This window comes from Trichechus manatus, unplaced genomic scaffold (assembly GCF_000243295.1).
Source record: "Trichechus manatus latirostris isolate Lorelei unplaced genomic scaffold, TriManLat1.0 scaffold00002, whole genome shotgun sequence".
Classification (NCBI taxonomy): domain Eukaryota; kingdom Metazoa; phylum Chordata; class Mammalia; order Sirenia; family Trichechidae; genus Trichechus; species Trichechus manatus.
Window position 1 is genome coordinate 20750389 of NW_004443938.1, and position 19672 is coordinate 20770060.

Consider the following 19672-nt stretch of genomic DNA (forward strand, 5'->3'; position numbering starts at 1 on the left):
GCTACCACCAATGAACGTCATGACAGGGAACACAACAGAGGGTCCCTGATGGAGCAGTAGAACACTGGGATGCAGAACTCAAATTCTAGTAAGAAGACCAGACTTAATGGTCTGACTAAGACTGGAGACACCCCAGAAAGCATGGCTCCTGGTCTCTCCATCACCCTAGAACTAAAACAATCTCCAAGGCCAACTCTTCAGACAGGGATTGGACAGGACTGTGGGACATAAAGTGATACTTGTGAAGAACGTGCCTCTTAGACAAGTAGATACACAAGACCAAAGGGGCGGCTTCTGTCCAGTGGTGAGATGGGAAGGCAGAGAAAGTTAGGAGCTGGTTGAATGTTCATGAGGAATCAGGGGTGGAGGGGAGGAGTGTGCGGTCACAGAATGGGGTGAGCGGTTGGGGTCTCACAACAATGTATGTTAAAAAAAAAAAAAATTCTGTATGGGATACCAGAAATGTAAACTTCATTTAATTACAACAATAAAAAAAAATAAAAGATTAACAACACTGCAGTTTTGTAAATCTTATTTAGGCAAAAGCCAAGAGGCTAGAGAATGGAAGAGACTTGTTTTTTTTTTTAACCTCTATGGAGTTAATCTAACGCCTTATGCAACCACTATGGAAAAGAAATGTGCTTCTCATTCTTATCTCCATCTTAAAATGACAGAGAAAATAAAAAAAAAAAAAACAACCCTGCACTATAGAAGCTGGTATCAACTTATAAATGCATGATCCCAGAATATTGTCACAAATACCCATGTGAGTGAAGAATATTCCACCTACAGAGTTATACAGTAAATAATTCCTCCCATAATTTCAGCCACTGCCTTACATAAAATAGAACTTGGCTAAAGTGAGACAACACCGTTTTGAGAAACTATATGATTCCCGATACGGGATCTATATGGAATCTGTATCTTTATCTACTTTGAGAAGCTATATGATTATCTGTGAGATTACACTGTCTCACATATAATCTCAATAAACATAATGAGCTATATGAGGAGTAGCAGGTACTATTAACAAAACTCTTATCATAGCTAGAAACCTAGACATTAAAACCTCCCTGTTTTAAAATCCAAACATTAGCCTAATGAAAAAGAAGCATGAACAGATCCAACAAGTTAGGTGCAATTGTTTTTGAGCACTCCTTCTGGGATACCAGCCATCAGGAAAATCTCTCCTGGAATTAGGTATTCAATAAAATGCCTCTATAGAATTACCTCATCATAAATCATCATATCCCATTCTATTTTTACAGGAGAAAAAAAAAATCCCTGCACCATTAAGATGAGAATGAAAATTTCATTAAAACTTTGCCTTCACCCAATCACAAGTTTATTAAAAATTCTTCTCCTGAGCTGAAGTTTAAATACAAGTGCCTTTTCTGTTGATAACGTTTGAAAAAGTCTACTCATTTCCTTTACGTAGCAAGGTTATGAAAAAAAGAGCGGACGAGCCTTCTTAAAAACACTGATAGATTAAATTTTCATACTAAAATTAAAGCTTTGAATATTTAGAAATGTAACACTATTATAAACAGTATGTACATCCATTTATCCAACACAGCATTTTCCATCTTTGTCTCAACAGCTGTCCTATCAGCCTTGGTTTCTAACAGGAGACAAGTTCAAGGAAACAGCTCGGAATCGGCAACTAACTTAAAACTACAATCAGAGTATGATGCTGAGTTTATTCACTCACTCAACATTCAGGATTTACTGAGCACTTACTATGTGTCAAGGAGCCCTGGTGGTACAGTGGTTAAGTGCTCAGCTGCTAAATGAAAGGTCAGCAGCTCAACCCACCAGGGAGAAATGTCTGCCTGTTTCTGTAAGGATTTACAGTCTTGGAAACCCTATGGGGCAGATCTATTCTGTCCTAGCGGGTCACCAGGAGTCAGAATTGACTCAATGGCAAGGGGTTACTATGTGTCAGGCACTATTCTGGGCACTGGGATTCAAAAATGATCAAGAAAACAGAATAATTACTCCAATACTCTTCTGGACCTAAATTTAAAATGAACTAACTGCAATCTTTCTACCTACAGAATTGTTAAAAGCAAGTATAATGCCTTGGACTTCTCCTCGCCCTGACCCAAGAGAATCGTTACATTGAAATCTAATGTTTTAAGGATGCCTTTTTCAAAAATAAGGGTTCTAAAAAGAAGCCTCATTAAAAATAAGGCACATTTCCAAACTAGATTAATGGAAATTGAACAACCAGAATAGAAATAATGAGAACGTTCATGCACTGTGAAGAATGTAACCAATGTCCCTGCACAATTTGTATAGAAACGGTTGAATGGGAAACTAAACTGCTATGTAAACCTTCACCAAAAACACAATAAATTATTAAAAATCATAAGGCACATTTCCGCTATTAAAATATATGTCATATTCATATAATCATAGGACTCAAAAGGAGTCCAAAAGATCACTGAAGCATCTGCTATCTCCAGCTAGGATGGTGTCAAGATTGCCCTAAACGTAGAAGCTCTAACAAAAACACAGCCTGGAGTCCCTAGGTGGTGCAAACAGTTAGGCACTCAACTATTAGCTGAAAAGTTGACTGTTCAAATCCACCCAGAGTTACCTGGAAGACAGGCCTGGTGATCTGCTTCCAAAAGATCACAGCCTTGAAAACCCTATGGAGCAGTTCTGCTCTGACACACACGGGGTCGCCATGAGTTGGAATCCCCGCAATGCGATGGCAACAACAAAAAACAGCAAGTAAATATTACAGCAAAGACATATTTGCTTAAAAGGGGGAAAAAAAAACCCTAACTGACTTTCCTAATCTCACTGGGACTCTGAGCAGAGCTGTCCTGTCCACCATTCATGAGCTAAGCATTAGTTTTCTCAGGGAAAAAAAAAAGTTACACTCAGGAATTACATATATTTTAAAGAAGTTATTTAGTTCTATTTGCTAAAAAAGAGCCATCAATCCCACATTCCTATGATACTGCACCTTGAACAGCTTTATCAGAGGGCAGCGGTGGCTCAGTGGTAGAATTCTCCCCTTCCAAGTGGCAGACCGAGCTTCAAATTCCAACCAATATGCCTCATGGGCAGCCACCGCCTGTCAGTGGGGGCTTGCATGTTGCTATGATGCTGAACAGGTTTCAGCAAAGCTTTTAGATTAAGACAGACTAGAAAGAAAGATTTGGCAATCTACTTCTGGAAATCAGTCACTAAAAATCCTACAGATCACAATGGTCCGATCCCATTGTGGATGGGGTCCCCATGAGTCGGAACGGACTCTACAGCACCTAACAACGACAACAACTGCTTCGTTCATCTGTGGGTTCTTAACACAAGAGCAAAGAATATGAGCGTCCTGGGAAGCTCACGAGTACCTCGCTTCGATGATCTGATCCACTCCGTGCAGTTTGGTCTCAAGGGATTTTAATCTGATCGGTGAAATTCCGGGACACTAAGAATCTACGTTTCCTAGAATGGAGGGTCAGTATCGATCCATGGGTGCGGCTCACTCTCTTTTGCGAGGCTGGCTAGAAGGTTTCCAGATCTAAAGCTCAACTATGGCACTGGCAGAAATGAAAGAGGACAGAGGTCTCCACCCACCTAGCCCAAGTTCTGACGGCTTTTGGGAAAAAGGCTGCCTCTGGCCTCCAGCCCATCTCAGTACAGTCCTCTTCTCCAATACGAGTGTGGAGCCCAAAGCCAAGGTAACAAGGATGGAGGGTTCCTTTGCCTCTCTTTGCCATGGTTCCTTGTATACCTACTACTCAGGTACTTGAGAGACCTGGGTGTGGTCCACAGCTTTGCTAACCTCAGAGTGTCTTTTTGCAGCTCAAAAAAAAAAAAAGTACCCCCTCTGGGTCAGCTCCCACCGGCCCCCTTGGCTGGGTACCCTGGTGTGGGGCCACAGTGAGCTACACTATAAGGTGGGCCTGCTGTGGTAAGCCAGGGCCTTCTTGGATAGCTTGGTGAAATACCATCAAACAGAACCCCAATCCCAACACCACTTCTGTTTCTGACGGTGATTTTCAAACTGCTCTCTGAGGTGACACTGGGGCTCCAGGGCAGTGCTTCAGAGGCTGCTGAAAAGGGAAATGAAGGAGACGGGGTGGGTAGTCTCCATTCCCACCCCTCAAAGCAACTCTGCTTCCATGTGTTTTTACATACTGGGATTCAGCTAAGGTTTCTCTGGAAGAAAGGACAGTTCTGCTTTCTGAAGACTGAAAACCACTATTATTAGCTTATCTTAAACAAACAAAAAAACCAGTTGCCATCCAATCAACTCTAACTCATGGAGACCCCCTGTGTGTCACAGTAGAACTGTGCTCCATAGTTTTCAGTTGCTGATTTTTTTAAAGTAAATCGCCAGGCCTTTCTTCCAAGGCACCTTTGGGTAGATTTGAACTTCCAACCTTCCAGTTAACAGCCGAGTGCTTAACAGTTTGCCACACCCAGGGACTGAGTTTATCTTACATATGTACAAATGATTTACTTGAGACCACAACTGACTTGACTGCTGGATGCTAGAGTCCAGCAAGGGGACATTTCCAATGTGGGGGGAGGGAAGCAGTCATTGCAATTGACATCTTGGCTTCTCTTTGCCTAACAAGTAACTCCCAAATGTATGCACACTGACCTTCTAAGGTTCCTATACTGCATACTTACGTTGCTAACTACCAATACTTCAGGAACATAATCTTCTGAATGAGTGAGGTTGACATTTCTAATCACAATCTTGTCTATTTTCATGAGCAACCTGTACCAACGTTTAAGACACTTACCTGACAGAAAGTCATGGAAACAATTGAGAACAGTAGTCCCTGGTTGTATCCAACTAAGGGGAATCTCTTCTGGCTTAGGCGAGCCTAAGACCACAATGTCAGCCTCATGAAGCTAAACAGAAATAGAAAAAAAAAGCACATTTTAATCTGTAGCATAAAGACATGGCTAAATATTGCTGTCAAGTGCTGCAATGTAAAAGATTACAATCACAGTTCCAGAGTTTTGCTCCATAGTGTGGACGTGGGCAAAATGCTTTCACTAATTCGTTTTAAGAATGTATATTGGTATGAAGGCAGTCATGGTTCAGTGGTAGAATTTTTGCTACCTTCCACATGGGAAACCCGGCTTTGATTCCTGGCCAATGTACCTCATGCACAGCCACCCCCCATTAGTGGAGGCTTGAGTGTTGCTATGATGCTGAACAGGCTTCAGCGGTGCTTCCAGAGTAAGATGGACTAGGAAGGAAGGCCTCATGGTATACTTCTGATAATCATCCAATGAAAACCCTGTGGATCCAAATGGTCTGATCCACAGCCAATCATGGGGGTGGTGCAGGACAGGGCAACGCTTCATTCTGTTGTGCATGGGGTTGCCACGAGTCAGGGGCTGACTTGATAGGAGCTAACAACAACAACATATCTATTAGTATGAACAGAACACAATTATCAAATTCTAGAAGGGATTTTATATTTTTCTTTAGAATAATCATTTCAGTACACACATCATGTGGCATATTATCCTTTACATATAGTTACCACAAACTGCAGTATCAAGAAAAAGGCTAGGGATGGGGAAAACTATACTGATGGAAGGAGGCTAGAAAAGTGGGGTGCAGCAGCATCCTGATTCAGGAAGTAGCTGTGGGGGAAAATACAGATTTTTGTGGGGAAGCCACCTTAAGGTCTGCATAGTACAGGGGCCTGCGGCCAGTACAACTGCACAATCAAAATTAGACCCACATGGAGCTTTTACTCTGTCTTGGAAGGGCTTCCAGAAGCCTGGGAAGGAATCTCACTTCCGTTATAGCCTGGTTAGTCTCTTGTCGAAGTGCTCATTTTTCTGAGAAAGAGAAAAGAAAGAACGCAACCACTAGTATAGAACACATCTGTCATGTCCATCCTGTTCAGATTTTGGTTAACACAGTGCTGGAAGAAAACATCAGGTAGGACAGTTTCTTCTAGACCTAGGTTAAGAGGTCGGCTCTGACCTCAACCAAAGAATGACCTCCCATCGGGTACCAATAAGCACCCAATGATTTCAGACTGGATTCATATGTGGAGGGTGAGAGGCAAAAAAGGAATCTTAGACTCGTGGGGGAAAACAGCCACGATTGTGCATGTCGGCTAGATGCTGTGAATATTATCTTATTTACTATCCTGACTGTGTGAGGTTGATGTTACTATGTGCATTTAATTTAGACAAGGAAACTGAGGTGCATAGAGTTTAAGTAGCTTGCCTATAGTATGCCCCTAGAGTACCTGATCTTGGAAACACTCTATGAGGTTGGAAGAGATTGAAGGTGCCCTGCCCTCTACTCTCCCACACTGATAGCCCTTCCCCCACTGCTTTATCTAAGGATCTAATGCCCTGCAAGTGACTACAGACTCTTTAGGATCAAACAACGTCCTGAGGTGGTGCAAATGTTTTATGCTCGACTGCTAACTTAAAGGTTGGGGATTCAAACCCACCCAGCGGTACTGTGGAAGAAAAGAAAAAACACAGATACAGTCATACATCACTTAACATCCATGATACTTTCTGTGAAATAGGATATTATGTAATTTGGAAGTTGTGTGAACACCATATTATGCATGAAGGTCCTTTCAGACATTTACTTCCAGAATAAGGAGGTTTCGCTCATATTAAAAATTTGCTTGGGCAAATAACCTCCCTCTACAATTAGTTTATCTAGGGTTTCAACAAATTCTTCTGCTGCCTTCGCATAACCACTTGCAGACTCACCACTCGCTTTCACATTATGCAGTGAAAAATGTTGTTTGAAGCCCCGAGCCATCCAGAGGTAGCACCAAACTCGGTATCAATATTGTAGTCTGGTCCTGCTTTTTCTTTAAGCATCTGGAACAAGCTTTGTGCCTTAACAGTGATCGTCAAAGTGCTGAGAGGGATTCCCTTTTGTGTTTGGTCCTCAGCCCACGTCATTAGCAATTTCTCCATATCTGATATAGGTCCCTCGCGATTTTTTATTTTCGTTAGCCTTGTAGCTTTCAGTGGAGCTGATCCTTTAACAGCTTGGAGAATTTTTTCTTTGTTTTTGAGGATCGTCATGATTATCAAGTGTGACATGCCTAAATCCCCTACGTTCCATTCTCCAATTGGGATTTCTGAACTCTAGTATAACCTTAAGGGACCACAGGCGTATATGTGGGGACCATGCCCAAACAGACATTATGCAGCGCATGACTGTCAACAATTATGCTGTACATGTCCCCACCCATTCTCAGCTTGGACAGGCTGATTACTGAGGACCTTGGGGAAGAACCAGGCCAGGTCTTTAACCTGAGAGTTTTAAACCCTGTGTGGACAAGGGAATGCACCAGCTGATGTCTTTCAGGACTCTTGGGACAAGAGATGGTAATGAGGGGAAGGAAGCCAGTCCATGGCAGTCCTACTTGGTTGATAAACAAGAAAGTCAAGATCTAGAGCAGTTCGAAGTTCCGCTGATGGAGGAAGAGTACACTAACAATTAAAATGCTTGTCTTTTCATACCGCTGACAAGGCCAGCTTTTAAAAGTTAACACCCCACCCTGAGAGTATGGCCCCCAGGCACCCTTTTAAGTCACTACTGAAGTCACTCCTGAGGTTCACCCTTCAGCCAAAGATTAGACAGGCCCATTACACAAAACGGGCACACCAGGCCAGGGGCAAGGACGAGAAGGCAGGGGGAGACAGGAAAGCTGGTAATGGGGAACCAAGGTCAAGAAGGGGAGAGTATTGAGATATCGTGGGGTTGGCAGTATGTGTATTAATTGTTTAATGAGAAACTAATTTGCTCTGTAAACATCCATCTAAAGTACAATTATAAAAAAACAAACAATACCAGAGAGATATTTGATCTATTGAATCATGCAAATGGAGAAAAGGGTATTAACATTCATTGAGGATCCACTAATAAACCAAAAATATTAATTGCTTTTTGCTATTTTACTGTATTAAGGCAGGAAGTGAAAGAGTACATCTAAATGGTGTTGTAGCAAATCTGCTTCAATAAACACATTAGAAAGAAAAAACAAATTCCTACCAAAACATTTGTCTAAATGTTTTCTTTTGCTAACCTCAGAGGTATAACACTGTTAAACTAAATTAAGACATTTATAGACAAGATTATCAGCCACCTTGTCTGTTAAGCTGCACGTGCTATCTACTGATAGATCAGAAAAGCAGCTAGAATTTTGGCTGGGGTCATATTTAGGGGGAAAAATATTCTCATGAGAAGAGAATTTTTAACACCTGTATATAAAAAGTATTCCTTCATTTACATATTTCACTGTCAGAAATTTAATCACCCATTAAAAAACCCGTTGCTGTGGAGTCGATTCTGACTCATAGCGACCCTATAAGACAGGGTAGAACTGCCCCATAGGGTTTCCAAGGCTGTAATCTTCACAGAAGCAGACTGTCATATATTTCTCCCGCTGAGCAGCCTGGTAGGTTCCAATGACTGATCTTTCAGTTTGCAGCTGAGCACTTAATCACTGAGCCACCAGGGCTCCTAATTCAACCACAGTCACCATCCAAAGAAATAAACATTTAAGGCTTGGTGCAAAAGATCTACAGACAGGAACCATCATTTTGCTACATTTTCATGCACAATAGCAAAAACAGAACATGTTAGATACGTATTAAAAAAAGGTTGTTAATATAAGCAAGACTGTAATGTTCATTTTGGAAACAGCCAAGGAGCACAGGTTCACACAAGTCCCCATAAGAACACGTAGTTTACTATGCGTGGTGTCTTTGATACAACCTGTTCTTTTCATTACCTATAAACCTCAGAAATCTCATTTCTACCCCTCAACTCCACAGCCACACACAAGTCCTAAGTGAGTGGTGCTAATAAACAACCAGGGACGGTCAATCCCACGGAGGACAGACAAACAGCCCCTCCCTTCGCAATGATCACAACTTAGATACTAATTTTTTCTGGAAAGGAAAAGTGCTACACGCTTAAATCAATAAATAACCCACAAAGGACGAGGGGAAATTTTAATGAGCTAAAATTCAAGCATTATCGTCTTACTGGCTGTTCCCACTTTCCTCCTCCCAAATGAGAAAGGCCTTGGCCAAAATCTGACTTGAAACTTTACCTCATAACAAAATATTGCTTTGTCTGCTGAGACTTGAGTGGAAGCAGCTTGAAGAGAACCGCCCATTCCCCAGGCAGGGGACCAAATGTTAAAACAATAGCAAGACACAGATATGCAGACATTTAAAGGGGATCATGTGGGAGTTACCGTATAGTTTAGATAACATGAAAACTATTTTCTCTAAGTCAGTGATTTTTAAGAGGGAGGTGGAGGCAAGCATGGGAATATGCAGAGAGAGAGGAGGGCGGATGTGATTTGGAAAGTTATAGTGAATATCATAATTTTATATTTAGGAAACAAAATGCAGTTTTAAAAATTTAAACTATAAGAAGTGCATCCCCATCGTCTTGTCTAGAAGACAGAATTGATCTGCTGTCAGCGTGTTCCAAAGGGCACATAAGAAAGAGGGAATGGGTACATATCCAAGAGGGAATAGGTAAAAAAAAAAAAAAAAAAAGGTTGAGAGGTATTTCTCAGGAAAGATGTGATTCTAAAATTACAATAAGAAAACGAATAAAAGTGATCCAGAATTCTTTCGTGAATATACTCATCCATCTGACATCTTTGAGTGCCACTTGGGGCAGACACCAAGGTAGCTGAGGATCTGAAAGTAAAAATCCAGTCTCTGCTAACATGAGTTTTGGCTAAGATCTGCAAGATGGAGGGGCACAGGACAAGACACTGGGATATGGAAAGAAAATATTAAATATTCGATTCCTACTTTTCTAACATAAACTAGAAATTAAGCCTTCCTAGTATTTAACATGCAGTCCCTGGGTAGCACAAAATGTTAAGCACTTGGCTGCTAACCCAGAGTCCACCCAGAGGTGCCTAGGAAGGCCTGGCAATCTACTTCAGAAAAATCAGCCATTGAAAACCCTAAGGAGCAGAGTTCTAGTCTGACACACTTGTGGTCTCCATAAGTCAGAATCGACTCAATGGCAACTTTTTTTTACTGGTTTAGTATTTACCATATGGATTGACATCAGCATTCTTGATCAGTTCCTATGTGTCGGCTGGTCAAATGTCATTCCAGGTGAGTACAGGGAGGGATCCTAAGAGAAGAAGGGTAGGACCTAAAACCCCAAAGTGCTGACATCACCCCCTTTCTTGTTACTTGTTCTTTCACTATCAATGAACTGGGACACGCTGAGGTTCACATAAGCCAGTTAAGTGGCCTTATCAAAAAAGAAAAATAAAAACTGTTGCCATCAAGTTGATTTTGACTCACACTGACCCCGTATGTTACAGAGTAGAACTGCTCCATAGGGTTTTCTAGGCTGTAATCTTTACGGAAGCATACCACCAAGCCTTTCTTCTGTGGAGCCACTTGGTGGGTTTGGACCACTAACCTTTCCATCACTAGCTGAGCACAAACCATGTGCCACCCAGGGATAGGAGGTTGCTTTAGGGATCGCATAATATTCCAAAGCAGAGTCTTCACAATGCTTAGTAATGGGAGAGGGTATGTCCATGACAATCTTACACAGCACAGAGGCTACTTAACTATCTCATGGTAAAGTCCTAAAAAAGAGATGTTATGTACTTTCTTTCACAAAGTGTCAAAATTTCCAAATTTTCTGACCTTTTCTTGATGACAGACAAGTAGCTCTCAGTCTGGGCTACCTTATATGGCTCCCCTCACACAATCAGGTGGCACAATGGTAAAGCGCTCAGCTGCTAACCGAAAGGTGCTCCCATAAAGACTACAGCCTAGGAAACCCTATGGGGCAGTTCTACTCTGTCACATGAGGTCACTATGAGTTGGAATAGACCTGATGTCACACAACAACTCTGAAAGTTGGATTGAGAATGGATTGGAGGTAGTGAGGGGGGAAGCATGATTCTGAGTTTCTGAGGGATGCCCAAGGAGGAAATGTCTGATAGGAAGCTGAATACACAAGTCTGGAACTGAGTGTGGTCCAGGATGTGGTCCAGTTTAAGATTCATCAGCATATAGATGGTAGTTAAAACCAGAAACTTGGGTAAGATTCCCTAAGGGACAGAATGCCTCTGTGGGGAGCACTAACCATAAAAGGTAAGAGAGGGGGCAAATGATGGAAATGATGGTGTGGTCCAAGAGTTAGGAAGAGCAATGTTACCACAGGACCAGGGAAAAAGGTGTGGTCAACAGGTTTAAATGACATCCAATAGCCAAGCAAGATAAAGGCAAAAAATCTATTTTTGGTAATTAAGAATTCATCAGTGACTTTACTGTAGAAAGAGACAACAGAGTCCAAGCCTGGTATACACCCAATCCTCACTTATCGACATGGTTAGGTTCCAAAGACCAGGCCATTAGGTGAAAATCGGCATTATGTAAAAATGGAGGATGATCATATCAGATCACAAAATGGAGAATGACTACATCACTACATAACTGCCAAATTACATCATTACACAACTGTCAAACTACATCATTACATAACTGCCAAATTACATCATTACTTAATTGCCAAACCACTGAGAACATGACTCAGCCAAGTTGTCACATAACCTTAACCATCATAGACAGAGTCACTCTCGCCTCACACCTCAGCATTCGTTACTGCCAGATGTACATGGTTAACATGTAAAATAGATAGTAGATCTTTTACTATTGTAGTAAGTTTGAAATGGCAGCTAACAAGATAGTTGATAAATGAGGAGTAGGTGTAGACTTGCCATTTGGGTACAGTGTGTTTCCTACATATGGAGATTTCATTCAGGTAGAATTTTTCATGAACAATCTGTTTATTCATAAATCATTCTAATTTAGAACGTCAAAATTTTATTTGAATTATCTGAACATCTACCATGAGATTATTGCTTTGTACCTATGAATCAATATCTACATTTCCCTGAAATATTAAGCATACGAACAAACAGGAATGTTAAAATAACTATGCTAACTACTCTAAAATAAGAATGTCAAACTATTTTCATTCAGATGTTATAATGCTTTGGCAAGACAAGAGAATAATCATTTCAGCAAAAGGTATTTCCCTCACTTCATGCACACCCAGTGCTCTCAGGCTGGAAGAATCTTTTTCCTTTCAGGAATTGGGTGTGTTTCTTTTTCTACACTCATCTGTAATCAGGACGGAGTACTGGCTTTTAAAATTAAAAGCACTTTCTTAGGGTTATTTCATAAATCAGAATGATTACAAGCCAAATGACATTTGGGACTTATGACTATAGCATTTATCTACCAGATTTTTCCCCCAAAGGATAAGAAATGATCTTCTCTTTTCTAAATGTCCCTAAGTTCACCTCTTACTTCATCATTCAACTTATTTACTGCTCAGTGTATGAGAAGAGACTACCAAAGATATTTAGTTGTGTCCAAAATGACCAGAAACAGTTAATTCCTCTTGAAGTGAACTTAATGCCTACGTAAGTTATGACAGACGATAGAAGAAAAATGCAGCCCCAAATCTAGGAATGGATATACAGTACTTTAAACTATTCATTAAAACACACAAAAAAACCCTTCTTTGTACCTTAGGAAAAAATAAAATAAAAACACTGGGCTGTGTCTGAGTGTGTATAGTACGCGTGTTGTGTGCCTACGGTGTGTATGTGTGGTGTGTGTGAGTGTGTGTACATGGGTGTGGTGGTGTGTGGTATGTGTTTGGGTATGTATGTGAGTCTGTGTGGTATATGTGTAAGTGTATAGGTGTGCAGTTTGTGTATGCATGTGTGGATGGTGTATTTGGGCACGTGTGCGAGTGTATGTGTGTATAGTGTACACACGTGTGTGGCAAGGGGGACTCTTCCTTAGCATGACAAAGAACCACGAAGCACAGAAATGAGGAAATTCTCTGGTTACGGTTCCCAGAGCAACACCGAGCAAGCCACGTTTCACGGTGGCACAAAAGCCCTCATGATTTAGTTTGTGCTGTGAACCATGTAGTCTAATACATACGATGTGTTCAAGCTAAGGCAAATCGATATTGCCATGGGAAATTCAGCTTTGCATTTCCTGATATTTATGCTTTCCAATTCTGAACCTCACACTGCATACCAACAGATTTCTGCATTCCACTTCCTTGGAGTAACTCTCTGAGCCTCAGTTGCCTGCTCTGAAAAGTGAGGAAGGTGCACTCGCTGGACAGGAACTGAGATGCAGCGGAAAAGAACTCTGTGGGTGAAGTTTCAAGACCTGGATTCAGTCAGGTCTGTTCCTTCACGGCCCTCTGTTGAGACTAACATTCAGTTTTCGGGACTGTAAAATTTATGATGTAACGTGTATGAAAAAGCTTCACAAACTAAATCTCTACACAAATATCAGTGCTTTATTGTTATAGATCATCTGAGTCCTTCTAATTCAAATATTCTAACCTACATCCTTGGTGTCCCTGGGTGGTACAAACGGTTAATACCCTCAGTGGCTATCCAGAAGGCTGGAGGTTTGAGTCCACTCAGAGGCACCTCGGGAGAAAGGCCTGGCGATCTACATCTGAAAAATAGAGCCAGGTTCTGCTAATGGTGCATAAAGGTGAATAGGGGATGACAGACAGGCAGACAGAAGGTAACTGTTCTGGCCTGCTCTCCACAGAACACAAGTCTGGAGCCCTTTTCCAGAATGGGTGAGATGGTTCTTTTGTTCAATACACACCTCACTTCCACATCTGGGCTCTGACAACCATGAGGACTTATCTAGGGTTGGCCATAGATTGACTCCGTTTCGCTTACTTTGGATACATCATACGGAGGGACAAATCGCTGGAGAAGGACATCACGCTTGGTAAAATAGAGGGTCAGTGAAAAAGAGATGGAAACCCTCAATGAGATGGACTCACACAGTGGCTGCAACAGTGGGCTCACGCAGAGCAAGGACTGTAAGGACAGCACAGGACAGGGCAAAGTTCGTTCTGCTATACATAAGGCCACCATGAGCTGGTGCCAACTTAACAGCAAATAGCATTGCATTGTTGTAACACAGGAGCATACCTTGTTTTATCGAGCAATGCTTTACTGCACTTCACACGTATTACATGTTTTACAAATTGAAGGTTTGTGGCAACCTGTGTTGACCAAGGTCATCGGTGCCATTTTTCCAATAGCATGCGCTCACTTCGTGTCTCTGTCACATTTTGGTAATTGTCGCAATATTTCAAACTTTTTCATTATTATTATATTTGTTATGTTGATCTGTGATCAGGTGATCTTTGATGTTACTACTGTAATTGTTTTGGGGCACCATGAAATTCACCCATGAGATGGCAAACTTAATTGACACGTGTGTGTTCCGACTGCTCCACCGACCCACTGTTCCCGCATCTCGCTCCCTCTCCTTGGACCTCCCTGTTCCCTGAGATGCGGCAATACTGAAATTAGGCCAGTTAATAACCCTACAATAGCCTCTAAGCGTTCAAGTGGAAGGAAGAGTTGCAGGTCTGTCACTTCAGGTCAAAAGCTAGAAATGATTAAGCTTAGTGAGGAACGCATGTCGAAAGACGAGACAGGCGAAAAGCGAGGCCTCTTGCACCAAACAGTTAGCCAAGTTGTGAATGCAAGGAAAAGTTCTTGAAGGAAACTTAAAGCGCTACTCTAGTGAACACACGAATGATAAGAAAGTGAAACAGCCTTATTGCTGATATGTAGAAAGTTTCAGTGGTCTGGATAGAAGATCAAACCAGCCACAACATTCCCCTAAGCAAAAGCCTAACCCAGAGCAAGGCTCTAACTCTCTTTGATTCTACAAAGGCTGAGAGAGGTGAGGAAGCTACAGAAGAAAAGTCTGAAGCTAGCAGAGGTTTAAGGAAAGAAGCCATCTCCATAACATAAAAGTGCAAGATAAAGCAGCAAATGCTGATGTAGAAGCTGCAGCAAGTTATCCACAAGATCTAGCTAAGATAATTGATGGTGGCTACACTAAACAACAGATTTACATGTAGACAAAATAGCCTTATATCAGAAGAAGATGCCATCTAGGACTTTTACAGCTAGAGAGAAGTCAATGCCTCCATTCAAAGCTTCAAAGGACAGGCTGACTCTCTTGTTAGGGGCTAATGCAGCTGGTGACTTTAAGTTGAAGACAATGCTCATTTATCATTCTGAAAATTCTAGGGCCCTTAAGAATTATGCTAAATCTACTCTGCCTGTGCTCTATAAATGGAACAACAAAGCCTGGATGGCAGCACATATGTTTACAACATGGTTTACTGAATATTTCGAGCCCACTGTTGTGACCTACCGCTGAGAAAAAAAGGTTTTCAAAATATTACTGCTTATTGACAATGCACAGGTCACCCAACAGCTCTGATGGAGATGTACAAGGAGATTAATGTTGTTTTCATGCCTGCTAACACAAATCCATTCTACAGTCCATGGATCAAGGAGTAATTTCCACTTTCAAGTCTTATTACTTAAGAAATACATTTCTTAAGGCTATAGCTGCCATAGATAGTGATTTCTCTGATGGATCTGGGCAAAGTAAATTGAAAACCTTCTGGAAAGGATTCACCATTCTAGATGCCATTAAGAACATGCATGATTCATGGGAGGAGGTCAAAATATCAACATTAGCAGGAGTCTGGAAGAGTTGATTCCAACCTTCATGGATGACTTTGAGTGTGGTTCAAGATTTCAGTGGCAGAAGTAACTGGAGATGTGGTGGAAATAGTAAGAGAACTAGAAGTGGAGGCTGAAGATGTGACTGAATTGCTGCAATCTCATGATAAAACTTTCATGGATGAGGAGTTGCTTCTCATGGTTGAGCAAACAAAGTGCTCTCTTGAGATAGACTCTACTCCTGGTGAAGATGCTGTGAACATTGTTGAAATGACAACAAAGGACTGAAAATATTACATAAACTTAGTTGATAAAGCAGTGGCAGCGTTTGAGAGGACTGACTTCAATTTTTAAAGATGTTTTACTGTGGATAAAATGCTACCAAACAGCATGCATGCTACAGTGAAATCTTTCGTGAAAGGAAGAGTCAATCAATGCAGCAAACTTCATTGTTGACTTATTTTAAGAAATTGCCACAGCCACCCCAACCTTCAGCAACCATCACCCTGAAGTCAACAGCCATCAGCATCAAGGCAAGACCCTCTACCAGAAAAAGATTGACTCGCTAAAGGCTCAGATGATTTAGCAATAAAGTATTTTTTAATTAAGGTATACACATTTTTTTAGACAATGCTATTGCACACTTAACGGACTACAGTATAAACATGACTTTTATATGCACAGGGAAACCAAAAAATTCGTGCAACTCGCTTTATTGCGATATTCACTTTACTGCAGCACTCTGGAACTGAACCCACAATATCTCCGAGGAACGCCTGTATGTTACTATTAAAAAGAATTATCATGTAACTTGATCATCTAGCCCAATTTAAAAGCTAAGTTTATTTGTTTGTTAAGAAAGGAGATTTTTTTTTCAAGAAGTCATCATTTCACATGTATAATATAAATACATTTAGAATTCTCCAACTCACTTTTAAAAACCTTTCGCAAGTTATGCTATGCACTGAATTTAAAGTGCAAAGAACCTTTGTAATAGTTTAGTTTCACTAAAAAAAAAAAAAAATGGAATATAATTGACCCTTCGAGTGTGAAAGTCCTATACTTTTCCCTTCTTCTGTTGATACTGATTTTAAGGGTCTCTGTGCTTAGAAGGAGAAACTAGATCCTCTGAGAAGCACAAAATAAAATGGTTCTCTTATTTCTAGGTTATTTCGTCTGCACGCAGCTGGGATCTACCTGATTCGTCACAGCTGGAGAGTGTTTCACTCCTGGCTTCCAGTTGGGCATTAGCACAGCTCCAGAGGGGCCCTCCGGTGAGCAGAGTGGTGAGTGGGGTGTGGGGAGGGTAACCACATGTCTGTCAATCTCTCTCTTCCCTGGAGAGGATTCCACTGGATCCCTAAATACCAAATGCAAAACCTTCTCTTATCTCAGTTGGGTGAGGACAGGGTGTCTCCATATCTAGGTTAATTCCCAACAGTGGAACCACTAGGTGGACAGCTCTGCCACCCCCACAAAGGGGTGTCATTACACTCTGTGGAGTCTGGGTAGTGGAGTTTGGGTACCTGCTTTTGGGTGGGCAAAGGTGGAGGAAGGAGGGCAATTCCTTAGTCCTACACAAAAACATTAGGTCCAGGGTTTTGGCTTCCTGACAGCTGATACTCCACAGCATATGGCTGACTTGGACAAATGCCCAGACATTCCCCTTTTCCCCACTCTAAGATAGACACGGGCATGAATAATGCATCTTGAAGCCCAGGAGTGATGCTCAGAAAAAAGCCTGAGACTTAATCTTATTTTCAGTGATATACTCAGAAGGGCAGAAGCTATACCAAATATAGAACCCTGTTTTCTGTAGAACTCTAAAGAGGCAAATCTCAGTTCTTCATTGTGGTGCAGTGAATTACTTAATATGGCCCTTCTAGCCATAGTTTTTGTATCTCCCACCAAATGACTGAGTGGGACCATGCAAATGAAGTGCTTATAGCCCACCAAGGGGATTGGATAGCTTGCTAATAATGTAAATAAGGTACATGGCACACTTGTGGGAGTGAGACCATGCAAATAAGGTGTATGGCATCCTAACGAAGGGATTGGTCAGTTTTGCCATCCCATCAGGCTTAAAGGGAGACACAGAGAGAGAGAGGAGCTGTAACATGGAAGACAGAGGCAGCAGAGGCAGCAGAGCCAGGACAGAGAGGGAGAGCTGTAACACCAGAGCCAGCAAGAAGCAGCGGCAGAGAAACAGCAGCAGCAGAGGCAGCAGAACCAGGAGACCAGCAGGAGACAGCATGGTAGGCTTCCCAGCCCAACAGGCTTGAAAGTTGAGCATCTTTGGGCACAAGGCTTACTAAGAGTGTGGAGTACCTCTGGGGACTTATTGGCAGACCTAAAAGAGCTTTGGAACTCTGTTTTGCCCGAGCAGGGTAGAGGCCAGGCCAAGAGGCCAGAGGCCCAGAGAAAGGCATGTCTGCAGGCACGATGAGAAGAGGCTGTTCTGATGGAACGACTGTATCCTGAGCGTTCCTGAACCTGAACTGTAACCTGTTATTTCCCTAACAAATCCTATAACTGTGAGTATGTTGAGTTCTGTGTGGCCATTGGAATGAATTATCAAATCTAGCAGAGAAGCAGAGAATGCCACGGGAGGGATGGTTGATGTCAGAATTGGTGAAAAGGTTGGAGAGGAGGTTATATCTGACCTCTGCCCAACAGCAATCAGCCTTGAGCTGTTGATCTTGATTCTCCTTCCCCTTTGTCAGACACCCCTGCCATGTCATTTTTACATTTATGCATAGGCTCCATGGGGATTTTAATTAGTATCCATAGAACACCCTTAGTTTTAGGTAGGTTTACAGAGAAAGGCCTGGTGATGTACTTCTGAAAATTAGCCAGTGGAAAACAACAGAATACTGTCTGACAGAGTGCTGGAAGATGAACCCCTACGTTGGAAGGCACTCAAAATACACAGCAGTTGCAACAATGGACTCGAGCATAGCAATGAACATGGGGATGGCGCAGGACCAGACAACATTTTGCTCTGTTTCACATGGGGTCACTATGAGTCAGAGCTGATGTGACAACAACTATAACAAATAGAGAAAGGATCTATTTCTATTTAATTAACTTAATATCAACTGTGCCTCAAAATTGTAGGGCCTGGAAGTAATGCTTGGTACGTCTGCAATCCTCAGAAAACAACTTTTGAAGTGGAATGGCTTTGGAGTAGCATAAGCATCACCAGAAGGAAGAGATGTAAAGCTTCAGAGCAAAGGGCTCTCTGTTACATTACTTAAACTTAGCAACACTCCTGTTAAGAACCAGAGGGTGACCCTGGACTGGCCAAAGCTGGGCACTCATTCTGGTCAGTGGCCTCTCTCTCTGGGACATTGTCTTGATCATTTTTGCTTTTGTCTGGCTCCCTCTGGCACCACAGTTGTTGGGAGCCCTCAGTGATCTGGTGAGACTCGCTCTGCCCCGCAGCGTGAGCACGTATACCAGACATCCAGCCAGAAGAAGTTTATCCAATGAGGGAAGGTTATAAGTTTATCTACTTACAATCTGATTGACTCACCTGGCTGTCCAGATCTTGGACCAAATACACATCTGTCTTTCCTGACTCACTTTCACAGCTGCCAAGCTGTTAATGTTCATGTTAATACGTGCCAAGCTCTGTGCTAGGCAAATTTACATAACTATTTACTTTCATTCTCACAACAGTCCTATGAGGGAGGAAGTATTATTATCCCTATTCAACACATGAGGAAAGGAGCCCCTGTGGCGCAACGGTGAAGCGCTCGGCACCTAATGGTTGGTAATTCAAACCCACCAGCGGCTCCACAGGAGAAAGATCTACCGATCTGCTCCCATAAAGATTACCACCTAGAAAATGCTACAAGGCAGTTCTACTCTGTCACTATGAGTTGGAATTGACACGAAGTCACCTAACAACAACACCACATGAGAAAACAGTCTCAGAGAAATTCAGCGACAGCCAAGACTTGAGCCCAGAGCTGTCTGTTCCCAAAATACAAGGCTTCACTGTGTAAAGAGGAAACTAGACCTGTCTGGTCAAGTACACGAGTGTGTGTCTATTTACATCTTTGAAGGCAGTTCCC

The 19672-nt window shown here is 41.9% G+C and overlaps 1 protein-coding gene across 3 annotated transcripts in view; it reads right to left on the reverse strand.

The window, feature by feature from the left end:
- Positions 1-19672, reverse strand: part of MTHFD1L (methylenetetrahydrofolate dehydrogenase (NADP+ dependent) 1 like) — a 249208-nt gene that overhangs the window by 197391 nt on the left and 32145 nt on the right. For all 3 annotated transcript variants that reach the window (XM_023729119.1, XM_023729120.1, XM_023729121.1), the window contains exon 8: positions 4770-4881. In XM_023729119.1, coding sequence (XP_023584887.1) covers positions 4770-4881 — 112 coding nt within the window. The remainder of the gene's footprint in view (positions 1-4769; positions 4882-19672) is intronic.